Source organism: Triturus cristatus, chromosome 4_2 (genome assembly GCF_964204655.1).
Source record: "Triturus cristatus chromosome 4_2, aTriCri1.1, whole genome shotgun sequence".
Taxonomy (NCBI): Eukaryota; Metazoa; Chordata; class Amphibia; order Caudata; family Salamandridae; genus Triturus; species Triturus cristatus.
Genome location: NC_140586.1, coordinates 262,557,030 through 262,581,865, shown reverse-complemented (window position 1 = coordinate 262,581,865; position 24,836 = coordinate 262,557,030). Strand labels below are relative to the sequence as shown.

The 24,836-nt window shown below is 47.2% G+C and overlaps 1 protein-coding gene across 2 annotated transcripts in view; it reads left to right on the top strand.

The window, feature by feature from the left end:
- Positions 1-24,836, top strand: part of KIF14 (kinesin family member 14) — a 624,724-nt gene that overhangs the window by 22,003 nt on the left and 577,885 nt on the right. For both annotated transcript variants that reach the window (XM_085601461.1, XM_085601462.1), the window contains one exon: positions 9,991-10,245. In XM_085601461.1, the coding sequence (XP_085457587.1) occupies positions 9,991-10,245 (255 nt within the window). The remainder of the gene's footprint in view (positions 1-9,990; positions 10,246-24,836) is intronic.

The following is a 24,836-nucleotide window of genomic DNA, read 5'->3' as shown; positions in this document are numbered from 1 at the left end:
TGAGTGCGTGCATCTTGTAACTTTACGAGCAGTGCCCTTGAACCACGGTGCAAGCAGCAGCTTCGATTTTGGCGTGGAGCGTCATCGTCATGGATACCAAGGTGGCGTCGTGAAGCGAGGCGATGCGGAGTGCGGTGCTCATAGGTCGCGGTGCGAGCAGCGGCTCGGTTGCGGCGTCCGCATGCGGCGTCATTGAGACCAGGGTCGTGGTGCCCTCTGCAGTGCCTTCAGGATACAGAGTCAGCAGCGTCGTCGTAGACGGCGTCGGGTTGCTTTTTTTTCTGTTGCAGCACAAAACACTCAGTTCCCAGTGCTGAGGGCAGAAGAACTTTAAGCCTTTGCTGTTCCTGAGACTTCTGGAACAGGGGGCAAGCTTTACCTCAAGCCTTTTGAGAAACTCACAAGAATAGATTACAGAAAGTTCAGTCCAGTCCTTTCACTGCCCAAGACAGAAGCAGCTTCTCCAGCTCTTCTTCTTGGCAGTCTTCTTGGTCCAAAAGAGTTCTAAAGTTCAGGGGGTTGGGCTCCACTTTTTATAGCCCCAAATCCTTTGTCCTCTCAGGCAGAGAGGGTCTGTACTCAGCCAGAACCAGTTCTCCCCTCTCTGGTGTGGCTTCCTCACAGGAGGTGGAGACGGCATTGTCAGATGCAGACCAGGCCCATTTAGGTGCAAGGAAATCTCCTTCGCCTACTCGAAATGCAGCCCAGGTCTATTCAGCCCTTTCCTGACCCACCTAGACTATCTGGAGCCACTGCTCCTCCACAGCCCCTGTTATCCAATACCCAGACAGTCAATTCACAAACCCAGCAGAGGTATACTGAATGGTTGAGCAAGAAAATACCTACTTTCTAAAAGTGGTATTTTCAAACCCAGATTCTAAAAATCACCTTCACTAAAAGATGCATCTTTAGATTCTGAGTTCAGGCATTCTAAAGTTAATTTTTCTACCTAGATCCCAGGGCCAGTAATGTTTATAAGATGTTATAAACAAACTCCCCATTCCGTCCTATGGGAACAGATAGCCATGCAATAGTGAAAAACTAAATTTGCAGTATTTCACTATCGGGACATGCCACACACACCAGGGCATGTCCTACCTTTCACATACACTGCACCCTGCCCACAGGGGGGTACCTAGGACCAACCTTGGGGGTGATTGACATGTAAGAAAAGTGAACGTTCGGGCCTGGCAAGTGGGTACACTTGCCAAGTCGACATGGCAGTCCCAGACTGCACACAAGCTCTGCAATGGGAGGCCAGAGTCACATTTACAGGCTGTTTGTGGTGGTGGCACCATCCAGTGCTGCAGCCCACTAACAGCATTTGATTTACAGGCCCTTGCACACTCAGTGCACTTTACTAGGGACTGACAAGTAAATAAAATATGCCAATTGTGGAAACACCAATCCATAACACAGTTTACAACAGGAGCACTGGCACTTTACCACTGATCAGCAGTGAGAAATATTGTGCGGTCAAAACCGGGAGGTCAGAAGGCAAAAACTCAGGTGAAACAAGCCAAAAGATGTCCAGTCAAACAGTTTATCTTCTGTCAATGAATATAGTGAGGCAACGTATCCCCTTCCCTTGTGTAGGTCACTCTCTGGTCAAAAGCAGTGAGCGCTGGTACACCTGGAAGGTAAATGGAGCTTTGTGAACATCTCTTCACCTCCTACAATCCCAAAACTAGGTTGAAAACAATTTGGCTTTCTTCTCAGTATAGTGTACAGCCTTGGGGTCTCAGTTCACTACCCATCTTGTTTCTGAAACCGTCTATTCCAGCCATAGTAGTATTGAATGCATCCCACTTGTTATAGACCGCTTTCTATCAGGGAGACTGTGAATCATGTCTTGGATTACAGCTCTCTGATCTATCTACTTTTTAGGTCTCGCAGACTTAGCGTTGCAGCACGCAGGCGTTGCTCGCTCTGCGAGGCATATTGTAGTAGGGTACGTTTTAGAAGTGGAGTTGAATTCCCCCCCTTTTTTTATTGGCTGGCGTCATCGTTTATGGTAAACGCTGGCTTCTGATTGAAAATGAGGCTTCTTTGTTACCGCCCTGGCTCCTTTTGGGACCGCCCATCCGGACTAGATCTTTTAGTGCAGCATTACATGGTCTGCTTCATTAGTCAGTAGGCACTATGTTTTTTCAGTCGCCTTTGGCAAGGGCGGCCACGTGTTTATTTTTGCATCGCGCTAAAATGAAAGCGCAAGGCATATATAAACAAGCGGCTGCCTTTGCGCAATGGCGAGAGCTTGTTTTTATTTGCATCGCGTTCGCTTTCACTTTAGCGGTGCGCTTGTTTTTCTAATTATTTACCTTTTTTTAATGTTTGCGGCACACCGCTTTCCCTTTAGCCATGTTAAGCTAAAGCGCGGTTGCCGCGACTGTTGAAAAAATAAAGAAATAGATTTTTTTCTATATCTTTACTTTTGCAGCAATCACGGCACCCGCGTTTTACTTTAACATGGTTAAAAGTAAAGCGTGGGTGCCATGATTGCTGCAAAAGTAAAGAAATAGAAAAAAACAGTGGGCCGCCATTTTTTTCTGTTTGTTTACTCCATGCTTGTTCTGACTAGGAGAGGGTTACATCCAGTGGGATGGGTTTTGCCGGATGAACAATCTAGTGCTGGTCCCGGGACAGGGGGTATAAGAGACAGTCATGTGGACCTGTGATAGCGGTCCGCTCGCAGACAAGTAGGAGCACCCTTGCCGAGGGCCAGTACGTTAGTGGCCCTCATTATACAACAAGGTTAAAGGTGTAGCCGATAGGCCTTTCAAGTGAGCATGTAATAGTTGCTACCCAGAGCGCTTGCAAGTATAATGCAGTGGCAGTGAATTTCCGCATAGCTGAGCCACTCAAAGAAGAATGGAGTAGGTAGCATTTTGGGTGCAGTCACAGTAGTGAGGCATCAGTAGTTTCAATAAGTCAGTTTAATTGGTTGGACAATCAACAGTGTTTCATTAAAGGCAAAGTATTCCGGTAATCTGATAGTGTCGCAAAGACTCCCTCTAGGTCGCCTAAACATATTTTACATGTCCAAGAGTGCTGCATTGCAAGCATGAATGGTGACGATCGTATTTCAGAGTAGCGTTCTCACAAACGATTGGTCACCAGTGTGCTGCTCATACACATTTCCCAGTTATAAGTAATCCTTCAGTGTGTTACATAGGCGTCTCGGGAACAGAGAGCTCAGCACTGAGCAGGGAACAGTGGTCCTTTCATGCCCAAGCCGTAGCATACGAGGGCCAGAATTGTTGGAGAACCAATGACTCGCGGTGTTGATATGGACTGACTGTTTCCCATCAATCGCAAGGTGTGACCCTATGCAAACCATTCAGTGGCTAATTTGGAAGCTCTTTTTGGGACAGGCATAATCCAAAAGCATTTGCTTTAATAGACCTAGATGCATAGGATGATGGGATTTGGTAGGACTGCCTATAAATACTTCCAAAGGACATTCAAGCCTCAGGGGGCAGCCCGCCATTACCAGACTGTCAGCAAAACATATTTCTAATAGTTTTTCACTGTGCACACTGGCAAGGGCTCGAGCAGCATATTCTTACAGGACAGAAAGTTACTCAAGGATGCATTGTTAATGCGACCCATAGGAAGCAAGGGTGTCATAGCAGGAATTTATGTGGCTGTGAACAACAACTAACACATCTAAACAAGAACAGGCATGGAGGAATTAATATCTCATTTTTATTTTATCATAGGGGACATTTAATTGCCCTATCCTCAGATTCCAATCCTATAGAAATGTATTATCCACATTATTTCAAAGCACACATATGCTAAGGGACCAATCTTTGTAAACAAACATACCAAAAATACATATATAAACAACACAATAACAATTGTGACATCAACTTTACGTTGCCAATACCCACTGATATTTATATAACTAGTGTTCACTCATTGATTCTGAGTGATACACTTAGAGGTAGTCTTTTGAGCACATAGGGGAGAAGCCTCTTTTCCCTTTATTCTATTGTGCCACAAAACAGTTTGAATCACAGTTTTTTTTTTTTTTATAGGGACTCCTCAAACAAATGTCGACGCGGACGCATTTCAGCCTTTATATTCTTCTTGGCTTCCTCACGACATGGGCAATGGAACCAAGCTAAATAACTCCGTAAGATATATGTATATTAATATACACATCTATCCTTAGAGTTGTACAGAGCATGCTGGATCACCACACTACTTCAAGCACTATGTGCGACACCACTTAAACAAAAAAGTGAAAAACTAGTGAGGAAAAACGAAGTGTCTCAAAATATGTTGAAAAATAAGTCGAAAAATACGTGCAAATAACCAGTGTGTGGCTAGTAATCACAGTGATGGCTACCAGTTAACCCCAATGTGAGTTTAAAAAAAACGAAGCACGGTGTGTGCACTCAATCAAGCCATATCTAGTGAACTCAATTAGAGTGGGTGTTAAAAAAGGCGACAAACTCCACTCATATTTGCTATTTTGTCTCGGTCACGCGATGCGTAACCACTGAATCTTAGAATCACGGGTTATACCTTAACCCGAAGTTCCTGGAAAAAAGCAAACGATGCGCACTAATTATCTCATCCGTGGAGACATAAATGCATTATAAGTCATATGAATATGTGTCAGAAAAAACACTGTGTCGGCACCTACCTCTCTCACTAGTAAAAACTACAAAAGTCTGTCCCTCTTGTTCCTAATCTGGACACCACTATTCCTATAGAAGAAATAAACACAACAAAACCGTCTGTCACTCGACTTGTCAGTGAACAGCGCACGCTGCGCAACCGAGTCTGTGTGAGCCTGAAAACACCCTTCTCACCTTTATGTACCGCAACAAACCGCAATGTCAATTTCCTCGGTCCTCCACCACAGTGATCAGCGTTCAGCGTGTGCCACACCGAATTGCCATGGTTGCAATGCTTTATGGGAGGCCGAACGGCGTCTCGGCAGCGTGAGTACGTAGCGCTGAGAATAAACACTGACAGACTCAATCTGGTCTCTACTGTCGCTACCGTTCCATACACCTCCAATAATGGCCCCAAAGCTCATTATCTGCAAAAAACATACTGAACCTAATATTAAAACGATAATTCCAACACAAGAGAAAAATATATATCTATAATTCGCCGTATCAAGCAAACCGGGAAACACAAATTCCCATTGCTATGGACCTACAATCAGACAAATAAAAATAGAAATAAAATAATGTCTGAACTCTACTTATAAGAAATATCCAATAAAAAACAAAAATGTGCATATATAGTGCCCAAGTGATCAAAACGCAGATTCTTGATGCAGAATATTTACAAAAGCGATATGAAGTACCAATGCCTATCATCTAATATCCAGCATGTTAAGTACAATATAAGCTTAAAATCTATCATGCATATGATACAAATAATACACAATAATAATAAATGCTAAAAATAGTGCAAATATATATCCAGTGATCATACATTATGTACAGAGCGAGTGAAGCTATCTGCAAAAGGGTCCTGCGAATAAATATAATCACAGCAGTATACAAATTTATATACAATATATATATATATATATATATATATATATATATATATATATATATATATATATACACAACAGGAGCAGAAATGTAAACACTCAACAGTTCAACCTATTCCTGGTGATGTTTATACATTAAATCAACGCCCAGATTTCAACGCGGTCATTAAGTCCTTCTGTCGCTGTATGATACCTTTCTATCATACGGGCCTCGAGGCGGTTCAAGCTCATTTGGAGTTCGACTTTATTATATGGTTTCACTACTGACAGTACTGACCACCTTATATCATTCTCATTGTGGCCACATTGCACATAATGCTGGACTAATGGTGCTCCCTGTGTTTTGCATCGTATGCGTGATTTATGTTGCAATATTCGCATTTTGACAGCCTGGGTCGTCTGTCCAATATATTCTTGCCCACAAGGGCATATCACAAAGCAACTGCCCGATGATGAAGCATGACATCCCCTGGGATGTGTGAGGGCTACAAGAGACAAGTTATGTTTCTCCCAAACCCATGACCTGACACCTCTCTTCCTCCCTCTCCTTATTTCTCTTTTTTGTCCCCCTAAGTGTGGGGACTACGTGTTTACTAATTGTATACACAAACCCTGGAACAGTGCCCCTTATTTGATTTACATATCACAGAGTAAACAAAAAAATTTTGTGTTACTATTCGACAAGCTATGTTGAATATGTTTTTAATTGTTGATCAAAACTAATTTAGAGTCATTAGTCTGTGGGAATGCAGCGCAGTTATTGCATCTGTAATGCCCTGTCAGTGCCGGAAGGCCCAGTAGACCCCTCAAATCCTTTTTCACCACTTGTGTGCATGCTGCTCTCACTAGATGTTGCCTTAAATTTTTGCCTCTGCGGAACGCCAAAAGTGGTTTCGGGATGTTAAAATGTTCAACCAACCGCCAATTGCGTAAAATGATCTGTTTGACCTTATTAGCCTTCGGGTTGAATGTGAGAACACAAGTCAATTGCTCAAGACTTCTGCATTCTTAAAATAATCATTTTTATAGGAGCAATTTCGACGGATTCTCAAAAACTGCCCGTATGGTAGGTTGTCTTTGAGATTTCTGGGGTGTCCGGAGGTATATTCTAACAAGGTATTCTGGTCAGTTGGCTTAGTGTATAGACTCCCCTCCAGTTTTCCATTGTTCTCAACAATCCAAACATCTAAAAAATTAATCTGCACATTACTTGATGATTTGGTGAACCTCAGATCTAAGGTGCGGGAATTGAGCCGCATATGGAATTGTTCCAACTCTTATAGACCCCCCTTCCATATCATAAAGATATCATCAATAAATCGCACCCAGGTGTTTATGTACGGTTTCAAGGGGGTAGTCTCATTAAAAATATATTGCATTTCGAAACAATCCATCACAAGGTTGACTGTTCCAGGGGCCAAACAGCCCTTAGCCATGCCCTTGACTTGTAAATACAGATCATTTTTGAAGGCAAAGAAATTGTTTTTCAAACATATCCGGGCTAATGCTGTCAAAAATTTGGTTGGTTCTTGGTGAGGTCTTGGTCTCTTATCAAGGACCATAGTCATGACCACCAATGCTTCCTCTTGGGGGATGTTTGTATACAAACTTTCGATGTCGAAAGAGACCAACATTTGTTGGATGTTTGAATACAAACTTTCGATGTCGAAAGAGACCAACATTTGTTGGTCCCTATCGAACACCAAATGTTCAATTTTAGTAATCAGATCCATCGTATCCCTTATGTATGCTCTTGTTTGGACCACGAATGGTTTCAGAAAAAAATCAATATACTTGGCCAAAAGTTCAAGCAGAGACCCACACACCGAAATGATCGGTCTCCCTGGTGGCTGTTGTACATTTTTATGTACCTTACGGAGTACATATATATAAGGTATCTTTTGTGTGGTAACATTAAGATATTCATATTCCTTTTTACACAACCCAGATCCAAAGCTTTTGTTGTAAGATGTAAAATTTGGGCTTTAAGCTGAGGGGTAGGATTGTCTGGGCAGAGGCAGTAATGTTCCGGATTATTCTATTGATGCATAATCTCCTCATGGTATTTATGACTGTCCCATAGGACAATTCCCCATAGGACAATTCCCCCTCCCTTATCAGCAGGTTTAATTACCGTAAGGCGATTCTCTGCCAGATTTCTTAACGCAATTTGTTCATTTTTGGAGAAATTAGGTTTATTAAAAAATTTGTTTAGTATTTAATTTGTCATTTTCCCACAATATTTGCTCTTCCAATAGTAGAATATCATTCGGCATGGTGGCACTTTCAAGGCAAAAAACAGACTTTTTCTTAAGCCCAATTATGTTCTTCTCTGGAACTTCACTGTAATCAGAAAAAAAGACTTTAAGTCTAATTTTACGTAAAAACTGAAGGACCCCCGTTTTAGTGTCTACTGAATCTTGTACCACTGAGGGGACAAATGACAACCCTTTTTGTAATACTCATGTCTCCAAATCTGATAGGTAGGTTATAGATGGGAATCAATTCATTATTATTTTGTCTTTTTTGATTAAGATTTTGATCTACCCCCTGTAGATTCACTGTCTTGTTCTGAAGTATTCCTGTTCCTGATTTTTTTGTTGGACTGGAGCTCGCCATCCCCCTCTGAATCCCCTTTTCCTACCTCTGTCTAAAAAAGGCAGGGCCCTTGGGTATTGATAATATGATTGGTATGGCTGATAATAGGGTCCAGATCCCTGGTCAGAATCAGAGGATGAGTCCGTGATCTCCCTCTATACTGCAGATTTAAAGTGCTGGGGTTATTATTTTTAAAGAAATCCTCTTTCAGATAAGGGTATACCAAATCCAATTTGACATTTGTTTTGTCTTTTGTTACTTTAGAGGTTTTCAAGTTTACAGTATGCCTTTTAAAGTCCACTAGTGTTTTCTCAATGGTCTCTAATAGTGATTTAGCATCCGCTATGGTTGTATCACTCCCAATCTTTTCCTCCAGTTTTTTTATTTCCTTTAGTTCTTCTTTGCTAATTCTCAAAGCTGTCTGGATAGAAAGCACAATCCACTCTCACAAGCATTTAGTGCCTACCCTACTAAAATCAAGCAGATATGCGTTGTCATTCACAAAAATTACTGGGATATTTTTCACCTGCAATCAGGCAGGGATAGTATTAGTCTTCAAGTACTCTAATAATACTTGCGCATGGAGTTGTGTTCTCGTATTTTTCTTTCTCAATTGTATGAGCCGACCTCCCTTATCGGAGCTAAGGTTACCCGTTCCCACCAGATCTCCCCCTAATAGAGATGGAATTTGCTTCAGTTCATTTATGTCTTCCTCTGAATAACTAACCATATATGGCTCTGTCATTATGTACAACCACACGTGTGTGTAAAAAATACAAACAATATAATGAAAAAAGTCATCATACAATCATTAAACATCAAAGACAAGAACCCACAGCCTATGAACTATTTTTGGAACATTTGTCTTTTGTTTGATAATCAAATTTATTGAATTTTCAAACTACAAATTCATATTGAACATTTGTCTTATAAAGCAAACTAGATTATTTATACTCGAGACCCTCACACTTGACAAAGTATAATCAATCATTTACCAATACACAAGGGGTTTACCCAAATTACCCTCCTTGTACCTGGGTTTACACAAGTTTGAGCTATTGACATTGCAAATAACAATGCATATTATTTTTGTTTTCGTTTTAAAAACATAAATAAAAGGCATTGTCAGTTACAATGCCACTAGCTTAAACTCGCGTAACTGCAAGACCTATTGCATTGCAAATGCTTGTTAACCTTGGAATTGTGAGCCAGTGGCCCCATCTCCTGTGGGGAGATCTTTACACTTGCCCTTTCAAAGGTCATGGTCAGCAGAGCATTAGTCAGCCAGAAATATTGGTAATGTAAGGTATGTAGCTTCTCTTTATTGGTCTATGGATGTCATTGTTCCCGCAAGGCTGTATATATTGTGCACACAGTTGGGCATATTGTGGGTTTTTGGAGAGGTAACTTTGATCTCATGGTGTCACAGCTGTTCCTTTAGATTATTTTTCTGTGGGATGCATTTTCACCTTGAAGCCCTGCTTTCTAAAAGCAATGAGAGTGGTAAATTGCTATCATTGAGTGACTCCTCTGGGTCCCCCGGATGCCCACCAATGTCTGGGTGGTGGTAGGTAAATACCCTGGTGATCATTATTATTGTGAAAGTGCAGGAGGGACCTAAAGCTTTGCTCTATTTTTTTCACTTAAGAAAACCACTGACTCCACTTTGTAATTTGAGTGCCACTTCCTAATGATCATTTACTCAAAATACTATCCCGCCGCCAATACTTTAGATTTACAAACTCGATAAGGGGTTGCTAATTACTTTAAAAGTTAACAGTTGTATGTGTAACATTGACAACCGTGAATACATGGTTTTTGTTTTTTACATCGTAAATTGTGTGTTTTTTTTTTTTTTTTGCTAGGGAGAAAAGCGAAAATACCTACCAGGTGGTCTTCATGAATGGACAAGAAACAGTTGTGCAACACCCTGAAACCAAACAAGCTCATAAATTTCTGTATGACTTCTCCTTCTGGTCTTTTGATGAGTCCCACCCTAACTTCGCCAGCCAGGAATATGTGTATGAGAAGCTGGCAGTGCCACTGTTGGATAGAGCCTTCTCGGGTTACAACACCTGTTTATTCGCCTATGGGCAGACCGGCTCTGGGAAATCCTATACGTAAGTGCTGTGGGTAGTGCTGTTAACAATGCCGTGTATTTTGTCTGGTTTTATTTGGATTTTACTTAATAAGATGGATCAAGTACTATTTATTATAAACAATCGTAATTAGGTGGTATGTGACCCACAACCGATTCTTGTTGAGTTAATGAAAGCAGAGTCTTTTAAGCTCTGCTTGGAAAAGTGACACTTCAGCCCTTAAACAATAACAACAAGCATTGGCATAGCCAATAGGTCTCGCCTTTGGGACCTTATAAGTGTTTAGCCATGCAATAGTTGCATAACTAAACACTTATAAGGTCCCAAAAGCGAGACCTATTGGCTATGCCAAGCGGCCGTGCGGCCGCTAAAGTGATAGTAATCGCGGTAAAAGTGGCGCGCGCGCCCGCGCACATGCACTGTAGCTCTAGGCTGCCCTGGTAGCACTTTTTGGAGCCCTCTCAATAAGTCTCGCCAGACCAGCGCATGCGCTGGGTCAGGCGAGACCTAAAAAATGTTGGCAGAACTATCCATCTTGGAACCTAAATTAGCCACTTGATCTAACCGTATTGTATGAAACCAATTTTCTAATCACAATAACTTTTAGGTCCAAACTGATTTTTCAGCAGCTTGGGGGAAGTGAAGTTCAAACTTACTTAACAAGATACAGTGCAATAGAATCATCATCAATGGAGTCCACACAATCTGTTTTCTCATAAAAATAGTTTGAATGAGATTTTAGACACCTCGTTTTGCCTTTATTTTCTGAAAGCATGGTCACACGGTCAGCCCGTTTTATTTTGATATAAAGTTTGAAAAGTACCAGCATTTGCATGACCTCTTATTACTGTTTTTACCAAATGACTCTTCGTGATCAAACACAGCTTTTCCTGTCCAGTGCTTTGCTTTGACAGGTTCGATAAATTATAATTTTATTGTTTGCGGTACAGTTGGTTCAACTGAACGGAAACATGTTTACAATTCTTTTAATAAACTGATTTATTAAACTACCTTTCCCAGCTGGAAAAGCCGAATCCTTTTCATAAGGAATCCTCTAGTAACTGAATCTATCACAGCTTTGACAGGTTGAGAATGGCTGCCATTTCAGTCCACGTCAGAAGAGCACAAATATCCAGTTCTGGCTTTCTATTTAACAAATTAATTTATTCTAGGACTTCTGGGATTTGTTACTTTGGTTGACTCAACTAGATAGATTTGATGCAAAGATTTGTAAAGCTATAGTCGAAAAATGCACACATGGTGGTGTGTCATCATGGAGTAACTTGGTATCCTTAAGGGTAAGTGCTAATTATGTGTTGTTCCAGTTATCAGAAAGTTGGATTGCCTGGTTTTTATTGGGGTGTGTTCATTTTCTAAATCAACCAGTTTATCATTGGCTTGGGGTGTTAATTGTGCATTGTAGTCTATTATTGGTTAACCCTGTTTAACTATGCTCTGCATTCCTTGCACAGTAAAGCAATTGATACACTGACAAGTTAATTTCATAGTGTCATAGTTTAGCTCTTACGAGTTTTGAAGTGTTATTACAAGATGGGCTTCAAGCTTCAGCAATAGGACCAAAAGCCGCAATGCGGTCACATACTGCAGAAGCTTGTGCAAGACTGAGGTATCAGTTGCTAATATAATTAAGCATGATATGAACTAAATTACCACGACAGATGGAGGACATGCGAATGCTGCTTCATTGCCCTTTTATGCCGCTCCTAAAGACAACACAATGGGAAGTGACTGTGCTCACTATGAGGGAGTCTAAAAGGAACTCACCATTGGTTTGCCTTATTCCCACTCTTATTTTCTTCCTTTTCGCTGGTGGGCACATGTCGACTTAACTTGGACTTCACGTCTCTGTTTTTTTCTTCCCTGGAGCATGAACCAAGTACTGGTTGGATTTCTTGAATTGAGTTCTTCCGTGCTGCTTGAACTCCGGATTGTGGAACTTTTCATGGCAACTTGAAACCATCAAAGTTGAAGCCCAAGCATCCCCATATTTCAAAGAGCTTAATGGAAACAACTAGTAATAGGGAAACTTTGTAGCATATGACTAGTTTACGAAACATACATTTCGTCCGCCTCTCATTTTTATTGATGATGAAGGTGTAAAGAAACTTACTTTACGATTGTTGCCATACAGTATATGTTTTTCTGCGTTAACGTTTGCCTCAGTGTCACTTATTTGTTGGTTACATTTTCAGAATTTAGAGGACGTTTTATACATCATCAAACAGTGATTTCAAAAGAATAATTCTTCACCCTTATCTCTTCCCACCTTCATCCCTTAAAATGGCCAGTACCTTCCTTTACTTCTACCCTCCTCTAAACCCTAAAATCACCCTATACCCACTCCTGACCCCTCAAGTTACCATCACTTCCCTTTTCTCCTACCTTCTCATGTAACCTCAAGTCACTCTCACCTGTCAGAACCTCTACCCACCCCAGCGCCTTCAAGTCACCCTTACCTCTACCCACCCCTGACTCTCAAGCCACCCTCCTGTACCTTTACATATATCCATCCCTAATCCTAAAAACTTTTTTAAAATGGATTTTATTGATTTTGCATAGAGAAATATACAACATGACTCACAAGTCGCTTGTTGGAGAAAGTTATACAGCGTTTGATCAAGGCATTGGCAATCAAACGATACGATACAGTAGTACAAGCATCAGCAGCACCCGTGTCTCAAGTCGGGACCTTAGGCTAACTGACCCAGCCATTTCTCCCAAACTTGACCATGTTTAAGTGGACAGCCCCTGACCTCACGGATAAGATTTTCTTAAAAAATTCTTTTTATTAAACCAATTCGACAGTCTTACAACAGATGTTCAGTGGCAGGTGAAATCAAGTACAAACGGCCACATAGTACACATTTCAATACATGTTAAAAGCAGATTTCCCAAGCGGTCAGGGGGATACATGAGCCTCATCAACAATCTGCCTGCTCGGTGGGGGACATGCATCACCTCTATAGTGGTTCCAAGCTCCCCATACCTTATTCCACTTTCCGGGGCAGCCCCTGGCAACAAACACCGACTTCTCCCTCCACATGCACCAATCTAGGTCTTCTCTCCACTTCCCTAGCCCGGGTGACTGCGCCGCGCCCCACAACTGTGCGATGTTCCTCTTTGCTATCATGAACGCTAGCGTAGCCCACTGTTGAGTGTGCGTGTTGAGGTCATTGGGCTCCCAGACATTTAGCAGGCACCTACGCGCCTCTGGGTGGATGTCTACCCCCAGCACGGCCCGCATAACCCGGTGCACGTCTCTCCAATACGCTTCTATACGCCGACAACCCCAAAGGATATGAAAGAAAGTCCCAGTGTCTCCACACCCCCTCCTACACAACTCGCTGTCCGCCCGCCCCATGCGAACTAGCCCGGGACCTGTTACATATGTCATATGTAGAATATTAAGCCACTACCCTAGGGTAGGAAACTGCGTCCTGTCAATCCTCATCATCAAGTTCAAGACCTTCACTATTCCACTTGCCACCAGCGGATCCTCCATATTATTGATCAATTTCCTATAAATGAGAGAGAGAGTTTTCTCAGGAATATGTCCATCTAATACTCTGGCCTCCAGCGGCGAGGCCTCCGGCAGCGATTCACCCCCAGGGACCCATGCCCGCAACGCATGCCGGACCTGCAAATAACGAAAGTACTCAGCCTCCGCCATGTCATACCGCTCCTTAAGGGTAGCAAACGGCAAGACCGCGCCCTGACCCCACACATCCTTAATCTGAGTGATTCCTATAAGATCCCACTTATCAAAGCCCTTGGATTTCCAGAGGCTCCCTAACTTTTCGGCCATAGAGGCGTTGCTAGCGTCAGTTTACCGTCCCACCCCAAATGCTTATTGACTGCATGCCATACATGGACGGCATGTGCCGTAGGGCCGGTGAGCGGGAACCTACCCTGCCTGGCATACAACGCTCTAGTATACTCTCCCCCCGGAAGCAGCCACCTGTCCATAGCGTAGCCGGGATCACTCGGGCTGCAGTATATCCCGTGGTTAATCGCTGCCAGCTGGGCCGCCCAATAGTATTTCCTAATATCGGGGAAACTAATACCCCCATCATACCAATTCAGGGTCAGCTTAGAGAATGCGATCCGGGGTCTGCCATCCCATAGGAGTTTTCTCTGGAGGCTTTCAACCTCTTTAAAGTAGGATCCCGGGACCGGATCCATCGTGTTATGAAGTGCATATAGGAAACATGGAAGGGCCATCATCTTAAAGAGGACCGCCCTCCCCAGCATAGAGAGAGGAAGGGATTTCCAGTGCACGACATCCGCTTTAAGGCGTTGCAAGGGCGGGTCTAAGTTGAAGGCAAAACGCCGCCTCGGGTCCAGGGACACATAAATCCCGAGGTATCGGAAGCCGTCAGTGGCGATTGTTATTGGGCAACCCGGCGGTATCCTCGGCGGTACGCCAGCAAGCACATAGACGACAGACTTGGACCAATTAACTGTATACCCAGAATACCTACCAAATATAGCTATGACGTCTAACAAGCAGATCAACGACCCAGAAGGAGCGGCAAGGTAGAGCAGAACATCATCTGCGTATAGGGAGATCTTGTCTTCCCACTCATGGGTCCACCGCAGCCCCCGAATAGAGTGGTCTTGCTGAATCCAAGCCGCCAGCGGCTCAAGTGCCAGTGCAAAGAGAAGCGGCGACAGGGGGCAGCCCTGACGCGTGCCTCTGCTCAGCTGGAAATCCTTGGACTTCCGATTGTTTACTACCACCCGAGCCATCGGGCCAGAGTATAACAGACGGATCCAGCTACAGAATACCGGGCCAAACCCGAACTTACTCAGCACTGCGAACAAATAAGGCCACTCGACCATGTCAAACGCCATAGTGGCATCCAATGAGACCAGAGCCGCTGACTCCCTTATCGTTGACGCTCTGCTCAGCACCCCATGAAGGTGGCGCAAGTTGAGTGCCGTACTGCGGTAAGGCATGAAGCCCGATTGATCAGGGTGCACAAGAGTAGTAATTACCTTCCTTAATCTCGTGGCCAACAACTTCGCCAGAATTTTAGGTTCTGCATTGAGGAGTGATATAGGCCTGTAAGATGCGCGATGCGTCGCCGGCTTACCCTCTTTATGTATAACAACTATGTTGGCGACCCTTTGGTCATACGGTAGCATTCCCTTATTTCTACTGTCTTCAAACATTGCACGGACATGGGGAGCGAGCCTACTCGCTGCCAGCTTGTATAGTTCAACCGGGTTTCCATTCGGACCGGTAGCCCTCCCGGATCACACCTCTCTGATCGCCTGTGCCACCCCCTCATCAGTCAACGGGGACTCCATGTACGCCCCGTTGTCCTCTGAGAGTGCGGGGAGCCATACGTCCCTCAGCATTTCCCTGTTCTCTTCTTCCGAGTACGCCCCGGAGGCGCTATATATCGAGCGGTAATAGTCAGCAAAAGCGTCGGCTATGGCCTGCGGCTCCGTGATAGGCTGGGAATCGTCACCTAACAACTCGGGTACCAACCGCGAGGCCCACTCCCTCCTGTCTAGCCACGCTATCAACTTCCCGGCCTTATCTCCCAATTCGTACACTCTGCTCTGTACCCTGCCGCACTGCGCCCTATGTTTGGCAATATTCTGCAGGTCCTCCTGCCTCAACCGCAGCCGGTGAAGGCCCTCCGGGGTTACCCCCTGAGCTAACTCGTCCTCTGACCTCAGCACCTCTTCCTCTGCCCGCACCAGCTCGGCCCGCCCATCTCTCTTCTTCCCCGCTATGGCAGAAACCATCTCTCCCCTGATGACTGTCTTGTATGCCTCCCACAGGGTCTGCGCGGAGCCTACTGTACCCCCATTCTCTTGGAAGTAGGCGTCCGTGGCCTTAACAGCAGATTTACGGATAATTGGATCTGACAAATACCATGGATTTATTGGAGCAATCCTGCCAGCCGCGGCACTCCCCACTCTCATTTGAAGCCACACAGGGGAGTGATCGGAAATACCGCACCCCAAATGACGGATCTCTTGGATGGAGTGGACCTGTGCCGCTGGAACCAGGATATAGTCAATGCGCGACAAACTACGATGCACGCTCGATACATGTGTATACTGTGTCCCAGTGGGATTGAAGGTGCGCCACCTATCCACCATCCACGTTATTTCTAGAAAATTGGACAACCATTTCTGAGAGGGCAGCAGGTCCCGCGGCGGGTGCCTGTCTACCTCGCCGGTCACCACCGCGTTGAAGTCTCCCCCCATCACCAGGATACCCAGTGGGAAGGTCAGGAAAATGGAACCCAGATCTTTAAATGTATCCGCCTGCAAACCCGGGGGGACATAGACTGAGATAAACGTCGCCGTTCTCCCCTCCCACTGACCCGAAACCCCAACATACCTACCACGGACATCGGTCCAGGAAGACTTTATCGTGTAAGGGAAGGAGTTCTTAACCAGTATGCCCACGCCTCGGGATCCGGACGTGAACCCCGAGTGCGCCACCATTTTGTATCCCCCCTCTGTGCAGGGCCAAACATCTATTCCCAACTAGGTAAGTTTCCTGGAGGAGGACCACATCTGGGGCGTGCCTCTTGACAAATTGGCTGACCATCCCTCGCTTCAGTCTGTCCCCCAATCCATTCACATTCCAACTGAGGACTTTGATCTCCAAATCTCGCTCATTCCCCATTTCGCCAGTGTGACCGATGCCCCTCTCGCTCCGCCCAAAAGTCAGACCGTGTCGAATAAGAAAATATAACTACAAATTCAAACACAAAACAAATCCTCCTCCTCCCCCAACACCCCCCCTCTCTGCACCCCTGCTCACTGGGATAACCCATAACAAACTGGCAGAGTGCCTGTCGCCCTAACCCCTATAACGAAAACCACTAAATGTAGTACTGAGGAGGTAGCCCACTCACCACCCCGGGTCCCCAATTTCTAACGGTTTTTGTCTCTTAGTGTCCTTCAGCAGATCATACTACGGTGCCTCGCTCCCACTGCACCAGTCTCTCTTGGGGCCCAGCACCCCCATACCTGACCATAAGAAAAGCGTCCTCCGGGCTGCCGGCCAACCTCAGGCCAGCTCCGGAGTCTCATCCTCCTCGACTCTGTGCCGCCCTCCAGCACCCCGATCCTGTCTGCTATCGATCCAGTCTGCAGGCCCTTCGGGGGAGTCGAAGAACCACACCCTCCCCTCACTCTCCACCCGCAGTCGCGCCGGAAACATCATGGCGTACTTAACCCCTTTTTCCCGGAGTTGTTTCTTGACTGCCAGGAATGTCTTCCGTTGTTTCTGCACCAACTGGGTGAAGTCCGGGAAGAAGGAGAGGGTGGCGTTTTCAAAGCGCAGAGGAGCCGACGCCCGTGCCGACTGCAGGATAGCATCTCTGTCTCTGAAATTCAGAACTCGCGCAATCAGCGGATGGGTGGGGGGGGGGGGGCCCGGCTTGGGGCGCCCACCCGGGACCCTGTGAGCCCGCTCGATGGTAAAGAATTTCCCAAGGCCCTTAGGTTTGAGATGATTAAGAATCAAGTCCTCCACGAAGAGATCCGGCGCAGGCCCCTCCGATTTCTCGGGCACCCCCAAAATGCGAACATTGTTTCGCCTAGACCTCCCTCCATAGTCGTCCAACTTGCGCGCACCCAATGCACAGAAACCCTTGAGGTCGTGGACTTCCCGCTGCAGATCAGACACATCGTCCGCCAGGCCGGCTGTTTTAATGTCCAGAGTCTTGACCTTTTCATTGACTTTGGTGAGATCCGCCCGTATTAAGTTAACTTCAATGGAGACCGTATCCACCTTGTGCTCCAGGGATTCCAACTTACCCTCAAGGGAGGACCTGACCCCTCCTATGGCGGTCATTACATCCTGCAGAGTCAGTTCCGGAGGGGGGGTCACCGAGTCCCTCCCGGCCTTTAATGCCTGTCTCTGGTCCGTTGACGCTTCTTTGGGCTGCGTATAGCGGTCCAGTTTGTTGGACTGAACCTGTTTGTTGCCTTTGTTGATTCTTGGCTGGGACTTCTCGGCCTCAGCTCTGCTCCCCATTGCACCGATTGGCGACTCCAGCGCCCCAGTGCGCCCACTGGCCAGCGCGTCCCCGGGGTCCCAGCCTCACACCCAGCAGGTCGCAGGCACCTCCCGGACTCCAGCAAAGGATTTCCGCGGCCCACTGTCGCCTGAAGCACCCCAGCGCCGTGCCCCAAGTCGATCCAGCACCCGGGCTCCAGCGGGGGATTTCCACGGCCAGCCGCCGCCTGCAGCACCTCCGCGCCGTTCCCCAAGTCGATCCAGGCCCCGGGGGGGGAAATGGGGGGGACCCTGAAAGAGCACCCTACTGGTGCCCCCTGCCCGCGGCCGCCCCGCCGCGGTGTTCCCACCAGGCGCACAGTGTGGATGGTCCCAATGCTCTCACAGGCTCAGCAGGCCCGATTCCCGCTGGTCAGCGGCAAGTCTCTCGCCCGGTCTCCACGTACCACCGGGGCCGCGCCGCGGGTCCTCCCTCCGAATTAGCGCCGGCGAAGGGGGGATGGCCGCAGCTATGCCGCACGCGCCTCTAGCGCAACCGCAGGAAGTTTTCGCAAGGCGCTCACGCCTCCGGCGCCCCGCTCACCTCACTGTGGCTCTGGTCGCACCCGGGCTCACTCCGCACTTCAACCGAAGGGAGGCCCCCGCCGGCACACACCACTGAGAGGAGGCGCCGAGTTCACAAATCCGCCCGTCTGCCACAGGATTTTTCGGGGGAAGTCGCCCCTCCGGCCGGCACCCGCCGGGCAGCTCCACCGCCTAGCCCTCACTTCCGGGCCGCCTCCTCCGCACTCAAGCTCCCGGCTCAATCCCAGCCGCAGGCCCACACAAGCGGCGTCTCCAGCTCGGCCGGTCCGGGGGCTAGAGGGACCGCGTCTTTAGGAACGAGCGCCGCATTGACAGCAGCGTGGTCTCACGGACAGTAAGGTCAGGATAAGGGGCAGGATAGTAGGTCCCCGGGGTGGCGATCCCGGAGCCCAGTGTTTAGGCGGCCATCATGGTCCGACGCTAGGCTCCTCCTCCGGATAAGATTTTCTTGTTGTGGGCACCAGTCCACCCCCTGGTGCCACTGCGAAAGGGTTGGAGAGACAGTAGACTTACAGCGAGTGGCAATGTCACACTTGCTGACCATAAGTGCTGTACCTAAGAAGGACCGATCAGCCCTGTGCCCCCAAACCCATCAAGGATTCCTAGCAGAAGCATTGAAAGGGGAGAGAAGGACCTCTCATCGCAGCACCTCAGTCAGCTCTTCCACCTCTGCAGACCAGAACTCTTGAATCTTGGGGCATAACCGGACCATATGATAGAAATCAGTAGGTGTGTCACCATTGAGGGGGCAAGTGGGTTCAGAAAGGAGGCCCGCTCGGGGTAATATAGCCTGGGAGAGATAAGCACTATAGAGGTAGTTAGTTTGGATCAATAGCAAACTGGAAGAGATTGTGATAACATTGGGCACCATCAGTCCGTCTCTCCAGTCATCGTCCTCAAGGTAACCTATCCAGTTCTTCCTTTTGGTTCTGTGATGGTCTAACATACCTGGGGCATTGATGATCAAAGCACTGTAAATTTTGGAGATCCTCCCCTTGCCCAGATCAAACATAAGGAGTTTAGCCTCCAGCGTGCTGAACTCAGGGATAGAGTCGGTCTGCGGGGCGTGAGACTGGAGAGCGTGTCTCAATTAAAGGTATGTATAAAATCGCATATTAGTAAGAGCATAAGTGGTTTGGAATTCCTAAAAAGACTACATGTGTTTTGCCTAGTTGTGAAATACCAATAAGTTCCCATCTTCCAAAGGCCTGCAACATCGCTACCTCCCTCAGCTGTGTGCCATGCCAGAGAGGTGTTTGTTGTGTGAGTTTAGTGTTCCAGTGGGTGTGCCGTAAGGTTGTCCTCCAAGCTAGAAGAGCCGTTTTGGTCACTAGTGAGTTGGGGATTGGGGAACCATAGATCATGGCCAGTATTTGAGGGACCCCTAGAAGGGATAGTTCCTACTGGTAGGCGGGATCGGATCGGCCCCCATTAAACCAGTCATGAATTGGTAGGAGGTGAGAGGCTCGATGCTAGAGATGGTCATACCCAGGCCACCGTTGTATGGGGCACGTTAGCAATGAGCATAGGCAAAGCGGGGCTTAGACCCGCACCACAGGAAGGAGGCTGCGATCCTGTCCAGGGCTCATAACCATGGCCGTGGTATGGGGAGTGGAAGGTTCTGAAAGAAGTAGAGAAACCGCTGCAGCATCATAATTTTATACAGAGCTATGCAACCCATTATTTTCAGCGCAAGAGACTGCCATTTAGCGAGGTCAGCGTTAGCTTTTAATGTCAGGGGCTCGAGATTAAGGGACCAGGTGAATTCAGGGTGTAGTGCGACCCAGATGCCCAGGTATTTGAAACTAAGACGGCTAATAGGAATAGTATCTTGCTAGTCAAAGCAATCCCTGGATTGGGCCTGAGGCACCAACACTGATGTGGAGGGTTCACCTTGAGACCCAAGGCCTCTCCAAAGCAATGCAGGAGATGGAGACAACGAGGGGCACTAGTTTGCCGGACCCACCGAATAGAGAAGGACGTCATCTGTATATTAGGCTATGCGATCTTCATGGCTGGCACTCTGTAGGAGAGTAGGATCTGGACTTCTGTTTCCCCCACTTTTTTTCTGATGTTAACACTGGTTTCTGGCTATAGTCTGGCTGGGTCCCTGCTAATCGGGGCCCCAGCCTCTCTGTTCTCTCTAAACAACTTGGAGTGCATATTAGATGCACTAGTGATTGGATAATGTGGTACCTTATGAGCCCCTAGTATATGGTACCTTAGGTTCCAAGGGCATAGGTACTTAACAGGCCTACCAGGGGTTGAAGCATGTATTATGCCACCCCTGGGAAGCAGACTAAATCTGACACCACAGGCCTGCTACTGCAGCCTAGGTGAGGTAGTGTTAGCACTCCTCACTGAGATATAGGTTCCCTATATCTCACCTTACTCACACATATAAACCTATCAGTCACCCCTAAGGCAGGCCCTATCAATCCTGAGGGCAGGGTGCTTGGTTTCCATGTGAGGGTGTGCCTCTGCCTGAGCAGGGCCCCTCTGCAGCTGGCAGAGTCTATTCGCTGTGGCTGTTTGTGGATGCGGTTAAACCATATACTCTTAAGTGCATTATAACCTTGCGGTAAATGCTAACTCTGGGATGGCTACATCAAAACATGATGTGTTTGGTGTCAAACGCTTTGGAATCATACCCCCACACCAGTAACTGGTGTGGGAGTATGATCCCACCCTTCTAGAGGGATAGACATGTACCTACTGTGAAAACACGGTAGAATCCTGAAAGAGCCCTGGCATCACAAAATGGATGCCACCAGCACAGACACTGGGCTGCCCTCCTGCTAATGACCGAAACTCACAGTGGAGGAGGCCCAACAATAGGCATCCTGTCACAGGGAGGTGTCACTACCTTCCAGACAGGATTTAGTCTATTGGGGCTCGGTGGGTGCACTCCTAGAGTGCTTTGAAGTCCTGCACTGGGGGAGCAGTAGGCTGCTCTGTGCATATGCCAGCTCAAACCGGTTCAGGGGCTACCTGCCCCTGCTCTGGCGTGAAACTGGACAAAGGGAAGTGGGTGTAACCACCCACTCCCCTGACCCTCCCAAAGGAGTGGTCATAGAGCCATTGCAAACTAGATATCCCTGGACGACGCTCTGAAGAAGAATCCTGGACCTTCGACGTTCCACTACCTCTGGAAGACTGAAGAATCTCCCTTGGAGTCAAGGAGTGACTCCCCTGCTTAGCAGGCACCAAAACTTTGAATCAAGGGTCGCAAACTTTCCCGCCGGAGTCCGAAGTCCCTGCAGCCCCGGAAGTGGATTTCCTGACTTCTCGACGGCCATCGTGAGTTTCCAGCGAAGCTGAGGCAAGTGGACCCCACGAGTGACGAGGAACAGCAATACCCGGGTACCTTGCACTATTTTCGAGTGAAATCCCTTCACGACGTTCTACGAACTTGTGCATTGGACCACGTGTGGTCCAAGCCTCCAGCAGGAGTTTCACCGAAGATCAGAGGCATACCTCGTCCCGAGTGACCGTGGGCTCCTGTGAAGTGAATCCTCCCGAGGCGTCTTCGCGATCCCTTGCCAGCTGGCTTGTGGGTCCCCTGAAGACTGTTCTACAGAACCAAAGGGCTCCCCTGGTTACTCCAGGCCTGCCCTGACTTACCCTTGCTGGGTGAGTCCCTCAGACCTTGCTGGTCTGCACCGCTGACTTTCTTCACTTTCCACGAGACTTGCTGTTGCCAAGGCTTGTTGGCTCCATTCCGGTTGCCGACACCTCAGTAAGCTGCAGACTTCGGGGACACGCCGAATCCAGCTCCTGGTTGTCGTCGACGCCTCCTGGACCACGTGGCTGAAGAGTTAAGACTCCCGTGATCATGTGAAATCACCCTACGACTGTGGGCATCCATCTTCCTGGACCCGGGTCACTGGCAAGTGACTTTGAACACTGTCTCCTCTGCTTTCAGGTCTTCTTTCTTCTGAATCCAGCCTTGGATTCCACCGGACACATCTTCTATCTTCACAAGCTGCAAGTCTTCTTTGGCTCCCATTGAAAACGCCACTGCGACCCAACACCAAAAGACACCTATGCACCCGGCTTCCCTGGGTGAGGTAACTCGTGCACTCCGGTGCTCCTGTGTGTGTTGGCTCTAGAACTACTTACCCTGTAAGTGACTTGCTTGTAGACTCTCCCGAAGTATCCTAAAACTTTAAAATTCCAACTGCGACTTGCTCCATTGAAGTCTATTGGGATCCGCGGCTGTGTTCTCACACTGCATGCGTCTCCCGTGGATCCCTTACTTACCTGCCTTGGGTGGATTAGTGAGGCCCCAGCGCTTCTGAAGGCTCTAGGCCTTCTCCCTTGTCAAGTCGATATTCTTATACCTCTTTTTTAGTATATGGTCTGGTACGCCCCTAGGGCTCCAGCCATATAAGTGCTTAATTTGTTGTGAAACGTTGATTTGTGCATATGTTCCTGACTTCTAATCTCATAAAGAGATTAGTAGAGTATATATATATATATATATATATATATACCTGTGTCATGTCTTTTCATTTGGTAATTCAAGAGATTATAAGGTAAAACCAGCTGCTTCACATTCCTCAGAGACTTCGCCTGAAGGCTGCTCTCCACAGCTACCACTAGGATAGCTTTCTTTAAAAGGTTGTCTTAAACCTATCTACCATAAGAGTCGAATTGGACTGGTGCAAGGTGGCCACTTTAACTAGTGACCAGCATATGCCAGGCCAACTTCTCACACACTCCATTTCCGCCCAACGCAGTTGAGCATCGGTGCTAATGAGTTGCACAAGCTCAAAATGGAGTGAGGACAGGGTACCCGGACCATTCCTCAGAACTGGAGCCTTACCCCGGTCCGTATCAGCACTAGCTGGAGCTAGCCCCAGTCCACCATATTGAACGCCTTTTCAAAATCAATAACAAGTAAGGCTAAGTCACGAGACAGAAGATGATGGTGTGCCAGGGCCACGTGAAGGCGTAAGAGGCAACGTCTTGTGTTACGGGCTAACATAAAGCTGCATCGGTCCAGATGTATCCGTGTATACAGGACACGTTTGAGACTGGTGGTCAGCAATGTGGCAAAGATCTTAACTTCCCGGTTAATGAGGAATATTGGATGGTAATCTGTATATGCTGTGGAAGGAGGTTACATTTTGAGAATCCACACAATTGTGGCAGTGTCTGTCTCTGGGGGAAAGGTGCCTATCTGACCCACTTCCTAATATGGGGCTAGTAGTTGAGTGGTCAGGATATTGTGAAATGCACTGTAATCTGCGGGAAAGCGATTAGGGCTTGGAGTTTTCCCAGGAGCCATCCCTGACTAGGCTGCTTTAATTTACTCGGCTGCGAAGGGCTTGTCCAACATATGGACTTCGGTCAGGGACAGGTAAGGGAGGGGAGTGTCATTGAGGAACTGAGTGGAGGAGTCCATCTCTCTTCTTGGGAGAGCCATGTATAATTGGTGGTAGTAGCGGTAAAGACCTGTGTAATCTCAGAAAGGGTATGGAAAGAGTTAACGTGCTCATAAATGGTTTCAGGCTCGATCCTGGTTGCTTGCTGCTGGGAAATCAGCCAGTACAGTAGCATCCTGTTTTTTCCCCCCACCCTTAAATTCTGGCCAGAGATGTTTGGCGGCTTCTAGGGATTGGAGACGTATTTCTTCATATAGGAGTCTCAAGTGCTGGGGTTGATGCCATGGGGATCCGTTGCAAGACTTCCGTCCAGGGCACGCACCTTAAGCTGAGTAATGTGAAGAAAGTGGGCACGTTCCTGCACCCTGATGCGCCCTCTGGCAAACCCTCGTAAGGTTGCTTTGCTGACGGCCCAGAGGGTGCCAATAGGTGCAACAGAGCCCTCATTATTGTGGAAGTATGCTTGGAGTTTATCGTTTAGGGTCTGACATGTGTTTTGTCCTGGAGATACTAGGCGTTAATGTGCCACGTGGGGCGTAGACCATTGCTGGGGGAGCCAAGATGGAGGAGGAGAGAAGCATGATCAGATTTGCCTCGAGTGAGAATCTGGGCTTGGGAGA